The following is a 19191-nucleotide window of genomic DNA, read 5'->3' on the forward strand; positions in this document are numbered from 1 at the left end:
ACCCAGAGGAAACACCATTATGAGAGCATGCAAGCTTCACACACATGGAGTCATGGTGAAGACTTGAACCTAGATCCCAGAGGTGTGAGGCAACAGGGATAACCACTGCAGCACCTCTTACTGCTTCTTAAACCACCATCTAAGCTGTAGGTTGTTTTCCATTTTCAGAAGATGGTCATATGTCATCTCGAAGGAGTTCTGAATTCATGACTGCTTATTCCAGGTGCCAGTCCGCATCCCCGCCTCCTATTCTCTCCAAAGCAAGAGCCCCAGCTTACCCACTGAGTGATAGCGAGGACGCCCGGGAGTGGAGCCGGGAGGACAGGGTCGCCGAGAACCAGCCCCTGCGCCTGAGGAACTGGAGCAATAGGACTGACAGCCTGCGCTGTGTGTCATTGCGATCCGTCAACTTCCAGGCCCAGAACCGTCTCCTCAAGGCCAGGAGTGTTGCCTGCTTGGACAACAGGCTCTCCATCTACAGGCCAGCCAGTGGCCAAGAGCAGAAGGAGAACCGGCAGGACGGCGGCCCGGCTAAAGGGGGCCTCAGCACAGGCCCTCGTGGCTGGAGCACCCTGTCTCTGGGGCCTACGTCCCAACACCACCAGCGTACTCTCTCCCTTGGCCGGACCAGCGGGTGCTCCTTACCTGTGGGCGTCCGCAGGAAGATCTCCGAATGGGAGTGCCGGAGAGTGGATCTCCCTAGAATGAGCCTATGCCTAGACAAGAGGCCCATAGGTGAGCGGATGGGTGGCAGTGACGCTTGCCCCAGCCTCTTATCCTCACCCTGCAGTGATAAGACCTTTGACTTCAAAGGTGTGCGGAGGATGAGCACCGCTTTCTCTGAGTGCTCCTACCCGGAGACGGAGGAGGAAGAGCCAACCTCAGAGCGGGGCGGCTCCAACGGAGGGTCCGGGAAGCGGCCCATCCGGACGGATGCCACAGGGCTCCTCTTCCGCTCCATCTCTTCCCGCAAAGAAAATTCCGCTGTCCTCAGCCGGATACAAAAGATTGAGCAGGCACTGAAGGAGAGCCCCCCACCATCCTTGCCCTGCTACCCCAGCAGCTGCTACACCCCGGACAAGCTACGCCGTAAGGGCGAGCCGCAGAGCGGATGCTCTCGAGAGCGGAGCGGATTCCGCTCCATTACTCCAGAGCGAGAGGCCACAGCGGTCACCTCCGGCCAGGACAGGCTGCCTGAACTCAAGCAGAGGTTCAGCATAAGCTCAGCTAGCTCTGGCAGCCCTGAGCTGTCTCCTCCTGACACACTAGGAGGCGTGCAGGTCAACCCCCTACCTAAACCCAAGCGCACTTTTGAGTACGAGGTCAACCGGAACCATGAGAGCCATAAGCCTACATCGTCAACCAACGGTCTACCTCCCAGCAGCCCCTCCGAGTCTCCTCCCCCATTGCCCTCTACACCAGCACCACCCATGACACGAGTCCAGAAGCCAGAGGGAAGTTTCCGGAAAAAGCCTCATGACAGGTAAGATTCCCTGCCTTCTGGTTATCACATTCTTTTTCAAGTCAAGATACTATAGGTTAGTGGGAAAAATATGAAATTGGAATGGATTTGTGGAGGGAATTCATATCTTTCTACCTGAAAGGTATGGATAACTGTCCTTATATGTTTGTTCAGATTTTTCGGGAAAGTGGTAACCATCAAGGGAAATTTTTCACATTGTTCCCGTACTCTGTAACTGGCCCTCTGCGCTCAACACGCCAAGCTAGCTTAATAAAATTAGCATTAATTCTGCTCCGAGACCCAACAACGTTTATTTATCTCTCCTTAAAAAACAGGAGGATGAGTTTGTTTAGCTCCCTTGTGAAAGCTCCCAAGGCAAACAGATGATTATTTTATAGGGGATTTGAAGCACCCAGGCATCTCCTGAGAATGTAATGAAGGGTAAGGTTGCATGTCGAGCATGTACATAGTTGATGTTGTTCTGGAGTGTGAATTGTAGTGTCTTGAATCCCATGTTTATTGTGTGTTGGTTTTGCACGTTCTTCCCATGTCAAATGGGTTTCTTCTACCAGGCTAAGGCATGCATTTAGGCTATTTGGTGTTTATGCATTCAATGTGTGCACATATATGCCCTGCAATGGACTGGCATCCCATTCAGGATGTACCACAGTCCTCTGTTGGTTGGGATAGGCTCTGGCTCACCCCCGTGACCATGACCAGGAGAAGCAATTAGGAGATGGATGGAAGTTATATTTTGAGTTTTTCTTTTACAAGCCATTATGTTGCACACTAATCTATCATTAATAGCTATGAAAGCTTTTCATATATTTAGCAGATTAAACGCAACTGAGCAATGTCATTGACTATGAATGAGTGTGAAAAGGAATTAAAGGGAACTCTTAGCTGGGCCGTGACCTTTTATTTGAACTCCCTTAGGCAGCTCAGGACTGTGCAGCACTTTCCAAGATACCGTCATGTGAAACAAAGCTTACACATTTCTCTTTCGCTGGATCATACATATTTATTTTGATTCCCCGCTGTCTTGGGCTGTGGGAAGCTAACAAGGGCTCCGATAAAGCTGTTTGGCCTTTTAATTTGTTTGGTCTCCATAGGGTTCCAGATTCCTGTCTAGCTATTTGATTCCTTTGGGTATTTGGGCTCTCGCATGCTGGTTTTGTTTCCCAGCCCCCTCCCCCTTTAAGCATCCAAAACCGAGAAGCATTTTAGCACAGTGTCCGGGGGGGCATGTCTCGTATCATAGTCTAATGTTAACTTTGGCTCTTCGTTATCATGACGATGTCCTAACCATAATTTTATCACATTGTGGGAGCTGCAACATGAACCCCATTCCTTATCAGGAGAATGATTTCTTAATTTGAATATTTCTTTTGCCCCATGGTACAAGTCATCACAAATTTATTTGCCGTTTTTCCTTCCACAACTGCGACAACATCCAGCATCAGCGATGGGGTGGGAAGTCAAGTACTGACAGCTAATTGATACTTCCAGTCCATGGTTAAATGCTTAAGATCATGGCTGGCGGAGGAGGGATGGGTTGTGTGGGGGTGCAGTCTTTTGACATGCAGGAAAACCTCCCTATGAGTCTATGAGATGAGCATGCTGTGATGGATATAATTTAAGGTGGTCCTTGTTTGCTATGGTCTGTGGATTGCTTACTGTTTGTAGTCAGTGCATTTACTTCTGTATGAGTATTCAAGACCTCCATCACCTTTGAAATTCAGAGGTGGCCTCGATTCCCTCAAGATTGATTCAGGCTCTTCTGGACACTGTTGGATGGGGAACTAAATCCTGTCACTCGTCCCTCTGTCTCCTGTCTCTTACCTCTTTCTGTCCCTGGCGGGGTTCCGGCACTCTCCCAGAGAGTCGTGTGAGTCCGAGGATGCCTCCAGCCTCCCTCCCTCGCCCGCGGAAAATGGAAGCGGTTCTACGGAGAGTCGGAGTCGGCCCAGCTCAAAAAGCACTTTAGAGGAGAACGCCTATGAGGACATTGTAGGTGAGTGGGCAGGAAGTGAGCAGGGTGCAGCATGGGCTCAAAACCTGCATGGAAGACCTGTACATAAGTTAGAGCATGTTGAAGCTTCAGCCGGAGGTAGTAAACATTGCAAACCGCATTAGTCATCCAAGAAAGCTCTTTCTAAGAAGTATTTAAGAGAATTGTGGGTGTTCACGCAAAATGAAAAGTTGCGGTTGTTGAGTCTTGTGTTCATGTGGCAGCTGAAGAAAGTTCAGGTTTGACTAGTTTTCACTAGTTTATCTCTTAATTTGCAAAGTATTCTTTACAGTCTATCTGCCCCCAGCTGAACCTTGGATTTGTGAGCAATCACAATATTCATATAGAACACAAACCTTTCCATAACAGCGAGGAATGTTGCTCATGTTCTAAATTAATTTACACCCTCTTTTTGTAGAGGCAAATATAGATGACATTCATTCTGCAGTTTCGTCTGTTTTATTTATGATCATATAAATTGTTGCATCACTTATATGAAGCATCTCCCTGGGATTTCCCCGGAAAAACCACACCTGCTATGTAAAACAAGCTCTTGTTTGGTTTGTTTTTTCAATGTCTTGTGTCGAAACCCAAACATGTGGTCTTGCACTCATATCAACACTGATAACATGTTTTGTTGTAGAGGGTTCACAAGTATGGGCTTTAGATTTATTTGCGTCCCCACAACTCTAACGTTTATTGATGCGGGATCTTACACCGTGCCTGAGTAGGGTTAAATGACACACCAGATAAAATTTGGACTTTTCCTGAGTCTAAGAGCTTTGTCACGGGTGGTGGGGAATGCAGCACAGTTCTCAAGACGAAAGTGTTTTCCTGCAATTAACTCTTCCGTAAATTAACTGCAGCTTCAGTTTCGATGGAAGCTCTCTGCTTCGGAAACTTTGAGTAAGTTTTTCTTGGATCTATATCCCGTCTTCAGTGGCTCCTCGTTGCCCAGCTGATTGCAGAGGCACACAAACTGTGGCCCAGGGCATCTCGTTTTGTCCTGGGTGGCGCATATTGTGACGTATATTGTGTGGTGGCATTATCCAGGGACAAAGGGGAAGCCCCCCTCCCCACTGCCTGGATGTCTCGATTGGAGGAGATGTGACAAAATAACATACAAAGTAACGCTGTTAAATATAGATGAACTTAGAAATATAGATCTCTGCTTGGCTCGGGATAGCAGATGGGGAATATGGAAACTAAATCCCCTCTCATTTCAACTCGCAGTTTCATTTAAAGCAGCACTCTGTGTTTTCTTTCTACATTATTCATTACTATTGAGGCTGATGTCCACGGTTTTCGAGGCTTTTGCGTAGGCCATGAGTCCAAAGAGAACTGAGGTGACCTTTTGCCCTTGCATCCTGAAGCACCACACTGTATCTATGCAAAACGTACAGCTAGTGACCAAAGAGATGAGGCTTCGAAACCCACAGTATCTAGCTCTCATGTAACCAGCTGGACACTTCACTTCTTCCCATTAGACTAAGCCAAGTTGTTATTGACAGGCTATGCTAATCCCATGTATTTATGGCCTCATTACTTCCACCGTTCATTACCCAGAATCCCTGGGGCAGGGGTGCCAAAAAAGGCGGGTAACTTCCAAGGGCCCTTTACTTTCAATTTTAGGGTTTTTTTTTTGTAATCTCAAAACCACTGGAATTTTCACCTGTGTTAACACATTTAAAGTTACACTTTAATTTTCTCTCAGTTTTGCTGCTCTTTTATTGCAGTCTTCTTGTCTACCATCCAGCTACTTTTCAGCAGCAAATTCTGAAGTAGCAAGGAGCATTTTGGACTGTACTCCTAAATATTTTATAATTTGTCAACTCATTTTTGGTTATTTGTTTGTTTGTATGTTTATAGGTCTTCCAGTCTGATCATTACTGTTGCATATTGTTTTCATAAAGCTGGCAGCTGGTATTAATTTCAGCTCAATTTATTTCTATATAGCACCTTTAACAACAGAGTCACCCCAAGGCTCTCCACATGGGCGTGTCGTGATACATTCTGGCATCATTTATACAGAATAATACAGCAGGGAAAAAGGGGAAAGAGAAAAAAAGAATGAGAGCCAAACAACAAGGGAGAAGAGCAACCAAAGAAGGGAGAAAAAAACCTCTGTGGTTCCAAGGTCCACTGGCTGCACAGTCCCCCATGGGCAGTAAGCAGGAAGGATGGGCCAGCTTGCTAAAGGCAAGGTGTAAACCAGGGTTCTCCAGTTCCCCTGGTGAGCCACTCTATAACACAGTTAGTAGATTTTCCTGCTCAAACACACCTTATTCAGCTCGCTTGCCAATTGCCAGCTTTAGCAGGTGTGTTTGAGCAGGAAAATCTGCAAACTGTGCCACAGACTGGCCTTCAGGACTGGAAGTGGGGATGCCTGTAATCTGTGGTCCTGGTCTAAGCCAATGTCCATCGATGAGTCGGTTCTCTGTGTTGGCCTGTGTGAGTCAGTAGACTGAATGCTGCACTCACAGGGTCAGTGTCGAGTCCATGGTGTCACACTTTTGTGGGACTGAACCAGGACCATCGCTGAGATGGTGCCCACCCCAGGCACCATCCAGACATGGGGGAGGGAAAGCTCATGTGTGGATTCCAGTTAGCTGAAAGCCAAATCAGGACTTATTTGCCCTATTTTCGTACTATTTTTTAATATAAAAATTAAAAAACCTTATTTGAATGGTTTTTGTAGTATTTTTCTGTATGATTTCTGCTACTTTTATGTCTCTTGCAGTTGAATTCCAAAGTCTGGACTGCAGCTGTTACTCTTGTGATTAAAATAATTTTTCGGTCATGTGGCTCAGCATATGACCTCTGCTCATGGCCACACATGATGTGTCTAGACATCTGTCAGCATTCACTCTGTGAGCAGTGTGTGTAGGCTGTCGGCTCTGTGAGCAGTGTGTGTAGGCTATAGGCTCTGTGAGCAGTGTGTGTAGGCTGTCGGCTCTGTGAGCAGTGTGTGTAGGCTGTCGGCTCTGTGAGCAGTGTGTGTAGGCTGTCGGCTCTGTGAGCAGTGTGTGTAGGCTGTCGGCTCTGTGAGCAGTGTGTGTAGGCTATAGGCTCTGTGAGCAGTGTGTGTAGGCTGTCGGCTCTGTGAGCAGTGTGTGTAGGCTATAGGCTCTGTGAGCAGTGTGTGTAGGCTGTCGGCTCTGTGAGCAGTGTGTGTAGGCTGTCGGCTCTGTGAGCAGTGTGTGTAGGCTGTCGGCTCTGTGAGCAGTGTGTGTAGGCTATAGGCTCTGTGAGCAGTGTGTGTAGGCTGTCGGCTCTGTGAGCAGTGTGTGTAGGCTGTCGGCTCTGTGAGCAGTGTGTGTAGGCTATAGGCTCTGTGAGCAGTGTGTGTAGGCTGTCGGCTCTGTGAGCAGTGTGTGTAGGCTATAGGCTCTGTGAGCAGTGTGTGTAGGCTGTCGGCTCTGTGAGCAGTGTGTGTAGGCTGTCGGCTCTGTGAGCAGTGTGTGTAGGCTATAGGCTCTGTGAGCAGTGTGTGTAGGCTGTCGGCTCTGTGAGCAGTGTGTGTAGGCTGTCGGCTCTGTGAGCAGTGTGTGTATAGGCTGTCGGCTCTGTGAGCAGTGTGTGTAGGCTATCGGCTCTGTGAGCAGTGTATCCGCATTCTGCTCGCTCCCGTATATATTGTCATCGCTCATGGCTGGGCGGTGGTTTAAGTTACATCCTCTGTTTTTCTGGGTTATCCCCCCCCTGATACGTTGGCTTGTGATTGTTTGCACAGCCGGATTTTTCCGTCATCGTAAGCAGAGATGCACAGCTCCTGGTGTGCACGCTCCTCCGCACCGCTTTGGCTTCTGTGCTCATCGGGAGAAAGGCTGGTACCTTTTGCGGTTGTCAGTAGCCGGGAAAACATGGCGCTCCACTGCCAGCTGTCATCATCAGGGTTAAGCGCAGGCTTATCTGAGCGTTATCGCTATGCGCCCATTAAATACCACCTGGCCAGCTGGCCTCTGCCTACACTTTTCATGGGCTGTTATGATACATGTCAAGATGCTGAGATATGATTTATGCGGTACATTCCTAACAACTGAATGGAAAGAGTGGAGATTTGCACAAGTGAGCTGCAAATGTGGTTGTGCATTAAAGCAGTAGTAGAAGAGCAAATAGAAGTTCGACTTTTTAGTTTATCATACGTGGAAATCGTAACACTTACTGTACAATCCGCATACAACTAGTATGGCGTTGCTGGTATGTATCTGAACTCTATAGGCACTGCGATATTGAGCGCATGCCAGTGTGACGTGATAAATAAGCAGCGTTCAGCCCCAGGGTTGGTGTGCAGAGGGAGCTGCTGGGTGGACTCTATAGAGACCAGTGAGCAGATGGCAGTTTTATAGCGTCTGATGGCGAAAAACGGGAGGAATTCAGAGTTCAGCCTTTTGAGCTTCCTGTGGCACATTCAACGGTTTCCTCTGCAGACAGACAACCACATATCAAATGTATTACGAAGACCACCTGCTCAAATATGAGGCCTCTGTTGTCTTTGTAATTTATAATGCCCATTCCTGCTGAATGTAGACACCTGTTAGCCATTGATTCCGTCAAAATAAATGGGTGTCGCTCATTGTCATTAAGTAGCTTTGTATGCTGGTTATTTTCAGTGTAGCTGCTCTGGGGTAGATCCTTACAGTACCTATATTCAGGTGGATCCATTTAAAACCTCGGTAAATGTCCATGAGTGGCCTGTTATCATGTCAGTCATCGGAGGTGTTTGGGCTCCTTGGGTCATGAAGACCACGAGTCGCTGCCATTGATCCGCTCAAATGGGCATCACGAGAGAAAAGATGGTGGGATACTGGATGATTGGGCATATTTTGTAAAATTAGAAGGCATTTAGGTCATTTATAATGAGACTGAAAAATTCTAATTGCTATGAATTTTAAAAAGATACAGTGGTACCTGTGGTTCACGAACGCTGTGGCTTACGAACAATTTGGTTCACGACCAAACGAAAATTTGGTTGATGAACAGATTCCTCGACCAGATTCCTTTTTTTATACTAGTGTAGCACTGGCGGGGCGCATGTCCCAGCATGCCCCAGCATATCCCAGCATGCCCTGCATGCAACTGTAAATAAAAGAATCACAACAGGCACCGAACGAGGACCGAACCCAAATACACAGACGGTTGTCAGACGACGAACTGCAAGATGCACACACACTAGAAGATTTACATACGCTAAATACACGCGAGGGTCGGACCGGGTACACACAAGACACAGGCAAACACACGCGCGACAATAAGGAAATGCAACCATTAAGAGCAACATTAACTACAACAAAAATACAAGGGTTAAGGACTGTTAATAAAGAGCGTGATTTCCCCAGCAAGCAAGTCTTCACTGTCTCTCTCTGCTCCCGCAATGCCTCGGTCCGCCCGTCGCCACACTATATTGTGTTTTTCTTTAAAGTTTGTACTATGAAAACCAGAAAATGAATTAAGTAAAATTATTATTTGGTAGGCTTGTGAACGAATTAATCGTATTTCAATGCTTTCTTATAGGGAAAATTGCCTTGGTTCGCGTACAAATTGGTTCACAACCATTTTCCTGGAACGGATTGTGTTCGTGAACCGCAGGCACCATTGTATCTCAGAATGCTCAGACTCTGACTTTTCTGTAGTATTGCAGCGCGGTGGGTTGATCCTCATCCACCCTTCATCTCCACATGTTCTGCAGACTGTCTCAGTGGCTCCCAGTCCTGCAGCGTCCTTTTCCAGTCATTCTTGGGGTTATTCTGCGCTTTTCTTTTTGATCCTGTCACATTAAAAATCTTGCCACGCTTTAAAACAGAAGTTGCCGGTCTCTCCCCCGTGCAGAGTCCCCCTATGAGGATGTGGTTGTAAAGGGTCGGGAGCTTCGACGGAAACCACGCCTGCAGCCCGAAAGTCTCCGGGACACACGCCACAGGACCCCGGCCCCCGAGGACGGGAAAGTCAGCACACCTTCCCAGGTATTTTATCATTGGATAAAACCAGCCTCTGGCGCTCTTTAGCTCTTCAGTTTGGCAAATCCAAAATAGTCTCAGATGTAGAATTCGGCTGGATTTATGGGCAGGAGGCAGGACAGCCAAGCTGTTTTTTTCTTTTAGCTTGTACATGAAGTGGTTCTCAATCTTTCTGTAGGCTCATCTATAGTTTCCTGTATCTTCTTAGCCTGGTATTATTCAGTGGTTGATAGTTCAGGTCCAGAAAGTAAAAATTCAAGCCAAGATTTTGTTTCAACCAGTCAGTTGAGTACTCTGTGACTGTCATTCTTTATACTCAACTGGTTGACTGAAACAAAATCTTGGTCTAGATTTTTATCTTCTGGACCTGAACTATCCATCTCTGGTATTATTTCCCACATCGGCTTTTATAGCTATACTCACCACTGGTTGAGGGGAGGATGTTTGTATTGTCACAGTATTGGATGACCTCCTTATCTCACTGAGTAACTTTGGTGCATTGAGCCACTGACCCGCTGCCAGTGACATCCCAGGGCCTGTTTTCTCCCCACAGGTGCCCAGCACGCAGTCCCCACGCCTCCCAGTCTCTGTGAAGGACAGGAAGTACCGACGGGCAACCTGTCCGCCCAAGCGACAAGGCCAGGAAGGCACATCGCTCGTCACCCAGTCCACCGTCCAGACTTCCCCGTGCGGCGTGCTGGAGGATGGCCTCAGTGGGGACACATTAGCCTGCCATCACCACCGGAGGGTTCCCAAGGTAAAACTTGTGATCTGCACAGGGGCAGTGCAAGCCCATGACACGACTTCATTCATTTTTCCACTTGCTCCTCTTTTGTTTGTCCTAAGTGCTCCTCTCCACGGGGAGCACCTGCTTCTGTTGTAAGTATTCCATTTTTTAAATGAAAAAAAACCACAGGAACACATGGCTCATAGTGTCAGGGTCAGTACCCGTCCGTCTCTGCCCTTCATGTCACTTCCACGCTTGGCCAGCAGGTGTTGCTGGCCATCCTGTTCCCTCCTGTCTTTGTACTAGACCCTTGTGTGTTTTCCCTACTTCCTGGGCTGCTGCATAGCTCAATGGGCTGAGTGTGTGGCACAGAGGCTGTAACCCTGCACTTGTGGGTTTGAGGCCAGCCTTGCCTGTTTTGTGCCATAATTGATTAATTGATTGGACTGTCCTCACCTGCTCCTTGTCGCCCCGAGTCCTGTTTAGCCACACCTGCCCCTTGTTAGCCGTCGCGGTCACTTTATTTAGGTGCCTAAAGGGACAAGAAACATTCTTTCTGAACTTTAGCCCATTACTGTATTATGTCATGCCACATTGATACTGGCCTGATGACATTTCGCTCTGTTGCCAGCTGGTGCAGAGGATAAACTCTATCTACTGTACGAAAAGAGGCAGAAAGAGACTGAAGAAGCTCACCCTGTCTGGTATTGAGGCCCCTTCTCTAAGAGGTACAGTCTTGCCCACTTTCATCCATTTATATAACACAGTAACTATATTTTTACATATCCGAACCAAGTGCTTGTCCATTTTCTGCACGTAGTCACTGTTCCTCTCTATTTGTTCACAGAGGATAACAGCGAGAGCGAGAGTGACTCGGATGACCGGTTCAAAGGTGAGGCACAGGACCCCCTGAGCAGTGCAGCCTGGGTCCTTCCTGGGCTTGGGGCAGTGTCACCCTCCCTGAAAGTCCTCAGCGCTCTCTGGCACAATGCTGGGAAAGACAATATATGCACAAAACCCTTTTTGTCCATAACTATCTGGATCACGGGCATAAACAAACAGGCCTCATAAAGACGGGAAAATATTTTTGTATCATATAAAACTAACTTGAGGGGAGGCTGTCTGCTTACATAGCATGTTATGAATTGCATATTTGAGCAAGTTCTGGTATTTTGAAACTGTAATTTTCTATTACAAGCACTATGTGACTGCTTGTGCTGTTTTTGATGACTTTGTTTCACTATGAAAAATATCAAAGCTGTGTCCATCTTCCTCCGCTGTAGTAATCGTAGGCGGTCTCTACTCTTTAAGTATCGCATTGACTGTGCTGAGAGTCAAATCTTGTATTTTGTATCTGCATTTATGGTTGATTTAGTGTCTGCCCCTTGTCCCCCCCCCCCCCACAGCTCACACGAGGCGCCTGTTAAAACTGCAGTCCATGCTGAGCCAGGCCCCCAGTTACCGCACTCTGGAGCTGCAGCTGATCGAGTGGCAGGAACGAGAGCTGTTTGAGTATTTCGTGGTGGTGTCTCTGAAGAAGAAGCCCACCAAGAATTCCTACTCCCCAGAGGTCACCTACCAGTTCCCCAAGGTCAGGAGAACCCGAGGGGCCTGGCGCAGCCAAACACCCGGAACTTTCTTCAGTTTCCTTTGATGTTTGCCTAATTCTAGTTTCATATTTCTGTTTGGCAACACTAGAGGGAAATTTCACTTTGTTATGTCCTTGTTTAGGCTACTGAAATTTGGCAGCTTGTTGTCGAATAAAGAAAAAATTGTGAGTGATTTCATTGTCAGTTTATAGTGTAAAAAGATGCTATCGTCATAGTGTTAGAAGAACCTTGCAAGAAAGACATGTGGGTGCTGTCTTTGTGATGGTGATAATGTCCCCTGAGAAGTCTGACTGAGTCTACCAGAGACCTGCTCAAGACATATGCCTGGACCAGAAATACTAGGAAGGGAATGTGAAAAATTCCTACAAGACAAAAATAGCTTTATCAGGTGTGACCAAAGTTTTCCTCTGTCCCCGTACCAATCTGACCATCTCTGAGCTCAGTACAGATACATCCCGTTACAGTTCTCTGTTTCCGAGCTCAGTGTAGATCTCACCACAGGCCAGATTGTCTCTGAGCTTGGTTACAGGTAGATGTTTCTGTTCTTCTGGCTGTCTCTGACTTTGGTACTGGTATCCCTCTCCGTCCTTCAGACCGTCTGTGATCTCCTTGCAGGTACACCACTTTGCCCTTCTGGTCATCTCTGACCTTGGTACAGATGCACCTCTCTGTCCTTCTGGCTGTCTCTGACCTACGTGTAAGTAGACCTCTGCCATTCTGATGTGGATATTCTCTCCCAGCTGGATCAGCCCACCAAGCAGATGAGGGAAGCGGAGCAGCGCCTCAAAGCCATTCCACAGTTTTGCTTCCCTGATGCCAAAGACTGGAGCCCCGTGTCAGAGTACAGCAGGTAGGGCCCACACTCCCCTTGCCAGGACACAGTCATCTCTGCCAGCTTATATGATAAACATAGTTCCATGACGTAAAGGAAGTACAAGCATGTTATGGGTGCAGTATTAACAGACACTCCAGACTTCATGGGAATGGGTCACAGGCTTTAAAATGGAAACAAAAACAAAACCAATGCATATTTATTGAAACACAAAAGAGTCTGAAAAGGTTTCCATTGCTAACAAAGAGCTCAGCCCAAGAGGAGCTTCAGCAAGTAGCTGATGACGGAGACATTTTAAAGGTCTGTATTTTCTTTGGTATGAAGATGAGCTCCACCCTGTTACCTTCAGTAGAATTAAACTATTAAAATAATAAAACAAATTATTACCAATTGTCTTAAAGAAAACTAAATTCTGCTAGTAAAAAGGAAAATAATTAAAGGATAAGTGACCATCTAGAATATACAGTGTGTGTGTGTATGTGTATATACTGGAAAGAACACAAATACCCTATATATTCTGGAGATTCTGAAAAGGTATTACTAGATACAGAAGAAAATGCCCATGGAATCTGAAAATGAAAACCAAAGTTTTGAATTGCATAAGCCAGAACAGGAAGGAGTTTTCCTGTTTTTGTGAGCTGACAGTGGTATTGTAGTCTTTCATAGAATGGAACAACAGACAACTGGATCTAAGGGAAACATAATCCGATCCTAGCCCCTAAAGAATGGAATCCTTCTTTGAAGAAATGAAAGGGAGCCTCTATTGTACAATGAGTGTGATGCCTTACAAACCACCACGTCTATGGCTGCTTTAACTGGAATTCCTGGTAAAGTGCTGATGTGTGGTGTTAAGGTTTGGTGTTTTCCTGCAGTGAGACCTTCTCCTTCATGCTGACTGGAGAAGATGGAAGCCGGAGATTTGGGTACTGCAGGAGGTTACTGGTGAGCTGCTAATCTCACGTTCATTCTGACCTGTTTTTTTATTATTATTTTTTACTTTATTTACTGTGTTAGAGGTTCTTTGTTGGTTAAGAAGGTATTGTAATGCGTGACGTGGATATCAAGGCCGCAGCAACGAGAACCACAAGGACAGAATAACGAATATCTTCTGACAGTTTTGTCAGTTATGTTTCCCAAAGAACTGTACAATCTCCTCTGATAATAGAGAAGAGAACCGTATTCGTAGACATTCAAGTGGTGCCTAGTGAGGCAGAGGTTAATGGTTTTTCTTTTTATTTGTTGTTTTTTTCTTTCTCTGATCTTGCTGAACTTCCGTGTGTGTGTGTATGTGTGTGTGTGTGTGGGGGGGGGGACATCAGATTTCATGTCGAGGTTCAGGCCCCCAAATACTGTCACTGAAATAGGTCTTCATTGTGCTGTCACCCCCCCCCCCACCCCCCTCAGACCACGGGGCATGATCTCTACCAAAGGCCACACATTGGGCTTAACCAATCAGTGTGTTATAAAAAAAAATGGAGGGAAAGGGAAAAGTGCCTAATATGGACAGGGAGGATTGGGCCTGCCGCATGTGAGCATGAACGTGGGTGGAGATGGCGAGAGGTACGGTCTCGTCCGTGATTCAGCAGCTATGGAGTAGGCGACTGGTCGTTTGTTTAGTAATGTGCTAATCCTTTGATGGGCGTGTTTCTCATATAATCAGAATGGCACTCCAGTCCCATCTAAATTAGCTCCTCCAGATATGTTCTGCACCTAAAGCACTCCTACGATTGATGTTTCTAAACTAAAGGAAGGGACAGGGTGTGTCGTAGCCATGGCTGCGAGTGTGAGTGCTGCGCAGGGCGTGTGCACCTGCATCTATCCCCCACGTCTGAAAGCGAGAGACGGACCTGCCCTCTAGCTAATGTGAGTCTTTTCTCCTACCCAGCCCAGTGGGAAAGGGCCTCGCCTGCCTGAGGTTTACTGCGTCATCAGTCGGCTGGGCTGTTTCAACTTGTTCTCCAAGGTGAGCTCATCTGCAAATCCCGGTCGACCACCTGGGATGGGCAGCCGTCTACTTCCTCCAGGGTTCAAGGGCGTGGCGTCTATTGGAGTAGCGTCTGTTTCAAGCTCCAAGAGGTCCTACACTGGAATCATGCTTACTGGATGCCAGTGCTGCCGTGCAGTGGGATTCTCTGCAACAAGCATCTCCCCTTCCTGTGGCATAGGTCTAAATTCCTTTAAGAAGTAATCGTCCCTGGATCCTATGACCTGCTAAAAATGGCAGATATTCATCTGTAGGCTATGAAAGGCCCTACTCCGGGTAGGGTTAACAACAGAGATCGCTCAGTATGTGCAGAGTGACAGGATACGGGGGAGTTGTCACTTTCGCTGTTCACCGATGGTATGACAGGTGTTATGGTGATACCAGAGCAAGGACCAGCCCTGTCATGTCGGTGTTTCACAATGCCCTGTCTTAGTGTGCGCTTGCATTTAGTGGCACTAAACTCACTGTAGCACTCTGAGCAATACCCCAGTGCAAACATCGCATGTCACAGAAACACTGAGGCTGCAATGTATTACCTGGGTATTTGAGTTTAAAGCCAACGCGTAGGTGCACTTAAATAGCCAGGAATGCTGTGATTTTGATCATTTCGCAAAGATCAAGCACCACTTTGCGCGGAGTTCAAAATGGTTTTCATTGGGAGAAAAACAGCATTTGATCATAGAGCGAGAGAGAGAGCGATACTTTAAGGATGATAAGCAGAGATGGTATCGCATGAGCTTTGATGTTAATATTTAGCCAGTGAGTAACTGAGATCACCAAGATGGTCCCTGGAGCAGATGTTGGCGTGGGCTGGTGTCGGGGAGCAGAGAAAGGCATTAATTTTGGGAGGCAAGAAAGGTTGTTTCCAACAGTATCTCTGTGTATCTGTAACCATGCTATTTGAGTCAAAGAGCTTTCTACCAGTCGCTCTCTTTTGCCAGGTTCTCTCACGCTGGGCACTGCCCAGAGAGTTCTTCCACAGAGGATGAGTTCACAGTGGCTTTTTCCATGCAGATCCTGGACGAGGTGGAAAAGCGGCGAAGCATCTCTGCAGCGCTGGTCTACCCCTTCATGAGGAGCCTGATGGAGTCACCCTTCCCTGCCCCGGGCAAGACCATCAAAGTCAAGACTTTCCTGCCTGGTGCAGGGAATGAGGTTAGAGCTCATGAGATGTGAAGGGATGGTCTGAGTTTCATAAGGCATGTCCCACTGTTGATCCCGTTGAAGAAAGCTCTGACTTCTGTGGCCAAGGTTGGGTTCATGGGGGTCTTACCCTCTGTAGGTGTTGAGTGCATCCTAAAGGTTGAACTCTGCTTGGAATCGATATCAGAGCATTGACTATGGGCATTAAGACATTAATGTCAGTGCTAGACCATGCCTTGTTTTGTCAGTAAGTGTCCACTACTCACCCGCATGGGTGCTACTCCCAGGTTATGGAGCTGAGGCGACCCATGGACTCGCGGCTGGAACACGTGGACCTGGAGAGCCTCTTCAGCTGCCTGAGCGTGCGTCAGGTCATACAGGTCTTTGCCTCGCTGCTCCTGGAGCGCAGGGTCATCTTCGTAGCTGACAAACTCAGGTAAACACAGGTTTTGGAATGATCACGGTAAAAAGGGACAGCATCTATTCTGGTTGTAAGGGACATTGTAACTGGAACGTTGCAAGATTGTGTCCCTGAATGCTTTCTTACCTGCATGCAAAGTATTTAACGTGAGTAGCTACAATCCTACTATGTGAAGGGGTGAAACTCTCAGGTTCTTGGCATGAAATTCTTTTCACTGCCACTTAAGATGTTTAAATTACAGAGTGCATGTCATTAGTGAACATGCATTTATATGTGCCTGAATAACATCTGCCTTTGATGAAGGTCACATCCCTGTTTCTATGCAGAAATTTCCTCCTGGCCTATCATTCATCTATTTTTAATATTCTGCAGTTGGGATCATTGCTGGAACAATGTCAGGATTGTGCAAAGAACGCCGTGTCCGGTGATCTGGCCTCTTGCACCCTTCTGCAAATCCTTTCATTCCTTTAGTGCGACTAAACTTGTGGTTGGCCGTGGCAGATTCCACTGCATAGCTAGCCCTGTTGCCCCCCCCAAGCCCCGCTCTCCAGGCTCATGTTTGGGGAGGGGGGGGAGGTGGAATCACATGTTTATGGCTTCTCCCATATGATCAGCTCATTTGCAAAACAGGCTACCAAGCCCCCAAATCCCTTACGACTATGTGGGGTCATCAGACTCCAAACTCCAGCATAGAGGATGGCTCGCACAAACAGCTGGGGGGTGGGGGTGGGGGGGTGACGCCATATGAAAAAAATGAGTTCGCTTTGCTAGCGTGTCACTATGGGGGCCTCTCGGTTTGGCGCGCGTCTCCAGTCTCTCTCACCGCAGCTCCCCAACAAGGAAAAAAGAAATGACCTGTATCGTCCTACCTTTCAAGAACAGAGACGGCACAAATGTCAACGGGGCGCGACCCAGAATGTCCACAAGGTGCCGACATCCCCGTAAAGGGGAGTGCAGCTCACTGTAAACAGTATTTGCTGTTTTGGTATCACACCTAGTCTCATAACGGGCTTTTTGAAAACGTATCTAAATCTCTGCACTATTATGGCAGCGATGGTAAATCCTCTGCATGTGTTTACAAATGCACTACATCCAATCTGTGGTGTGTAGCATAGCGACAGAACTATTTATTTTAACTGTGGATTAGCAATACAGCACAGTGCCACCTAATCGTGATCTTTTTTTCCTCGCTGCGTTTCATGGCCCAGATGTTTATCGTCATGCTGTACCATGGCTTGCATGTGCCTTGATAAGCTTGGTAATGGGAAATACCGGAAAGGACTGACCTGTTGAACTCATACCCACACCCTGAATGTAAACCTCGTCTCGGTACCCGGGCAACAGCAGGGGGCACTGGGATCACCTAGGTGAAGTTTCCCTTTAAAAATAAGTGATCTGGAAAACGTGCCTCGCAGGGGTGTGAGCATCCGGGTGGGTCTGTTAAAATCCAACCCCAATCCAGTCCACCGGCAGCACGTGTTACATGTGTCACGTGTAGCAGATGTAAACATGTCAGTTAGCATCTTCAGCATAGCGAGAAGCATCTGGTTTGTCGCCGTGGGTCAGACACGCCAGAATGGTGTCAGCTTCAGGTTTGCACATTTAAGCGGGAGCATTTGCAGCAGGAAGGAGTCGCACGGCTAACTGCTATCCAAAAAAGGAAGAAATGTCTGTGTTTGGATTGAATCGCGTTCACCTAAACATGCCGCAGCCAGCGGGAAGGCAGGACACTTTGCCCCCCTCCCCTTTAAATTTTTAATCAAGCAAAAGAAAGTTTCTTATCTGTGTCGGCCCCTTCTGTGTTTAGACTACAACTCTCGTCCTGGGTACATGAGCTGAAGTATAAATGTGGCAGTAGGGCTGAACATACCTCCCCCAGGATGCAACGTTTTTTTTTAAAGTGGGGGCTTTGAAGACGTATTCTGTTTCTGTTGAGCTTAAATCAGAGTTTCTGTTGTGCCATGGAAGCTCAGGGAGACGGCAAACGTTCCCCGTCTGCAGCCACTTCTCCCGTATCCACGGAAAATTAATCAAAATGCTCTTTGTTTCTTTTTTCCCCTCTTTTCTTTCCTTTTCTGTTCGACGGCAACAGTTATTTGTTTGAAAACTCTGCCCCCCGCCACCAATCTCCACATCCCCAAAACCCCCCAACACGATGTCTGAAGTTGGGGGGGGAGATTAGCATTTGAATACTGTGTGCACAACATTCTGAACCTACATCCTGCCAGTCGCTGATGCTGTTTTCGGTAACAGATGGCTTTCCTGTGTTAATCCCATGACTATCCTTCTGTTTATAAAGGGTGGTTACTTCAGCCTGCTACCGTGTTTCTTTCTAATCAGGGAGTTGAATATACGCTCTTTGTTCCCTCATTCGACACAATGCGTCATCATGACCGACGCATCTTTCTGGTGTAATGCGAATGAACGCAGAGTATAGCTGTGGGGCAAATATGCAGCAAGCGGAAGCGAGCCTCTGTTTTTCCATGCTAAAGAGCCAACCAGCAGACAACCTCGGTACAAGACTGCACTTTAGTACGGAAACATGGTCCCTGAGTCCCGGCAACATCACCGCGGTTCGCGGGAACACACCAGTGCACCACAGAACAACCCTCGGCCTTCGGCTGGTGGGCCATTTACTCATTTGCGAGTTTCTCATCTGGCGACCAGACGTTTCGGCCCGGCAGGAGAGTGTAAGTGAGAACCCAAGAGGGTCAGAATCTTCGTAATGCAAAATGTGAAATATATGCATGAAAAGCCATGTAAAAAGCATATTAAATGCGCAGAGGTCATCCGTCAGGAGGCATCTTCAGGAGTTGCATTTGATATACCTTCTTGCTCCACTGATTAAGGCGCTGCCTTCCAGACGCCAGCTGGGGGTCTCTGCTGAAAAATCAGATCGTTCCTCCCTTTAAAATGATACCGGTTCTAGGTTCCAGTAACCCTGATCCCTGTCCCGCCATCAAAGTGTCAAGCCCCCCCACGGAGCTCTTTGTTTATGGTGATCATGTCACCATAATTGTGACAAATGTTTCCTGATATCTCAG

General features: G+C 47.3%; 1 protein-coding gene across 2 annotated transcripts in view; it reads left to right on the forward strand.

Moving 5' to 3' along the window:
• Positions 1-19191, forward strand: part of dennd2b (DENN domain containing 2B) — a 51496-nt gene that overhangs the window by 25011 nt on the left and 7294 nt on the right. For both annotated transcript variants that reach the window (XM_023822810.2, XM_023822808.2), the window contains exons 3-14: positions 224-1483; positions 3343-3476; positions 9303-9436; positions 9984-10187; positions 10789-10885; positions 11005-11049; positions 11564-11748; positions 12508-12617; positions 13472-13541; positions 14485-14562; positions 15598-15738; positions 16014-16162. In XM_023822810.2, the coding sequence (XP_023678578.1) occupies positions 224-1483; positions 3343-3476; positions 9303-9436; positions 9984-10187; positions 10789-10885; positions 11005-11049; positions 11564-11748; positions 12508-12617; positions 13472-13541; positions 14485-14562; positions 15598-15738; positions 16014-16162 (2607 nt within the window). The remainder of the gene's footprint in view (positions 1-223; positions 1484-3342; positions 3477-9302; positions 9437-9983; positions 10188-10788; positions 10886-11004; positions 11050-11563; positions 11749-12507; positions 12618-13471; positions 13542-14484; positions 14563-15597; positions 15739-16013; positions 16163-19191) is intronic.

The sequence above is a fragment of the Paramormyrops kingsleyae genome, chromosome 13 (genome assembly GCF_048594095.1).
Source record: "Paramormyrops kingsleyae isolate MSU_618 chromosome 13, PKINGS_0.4, whole genome shotgun sequence".
In the NCBI taxonomy this organism is placed as follows: domain Eukaryota; kingdom Metazoa; phylum Chordata; class Actinopteri; order Osteoglossiformes; family Mormyridae; genus Paramormyrops; species Paramormyrops kingsleyae.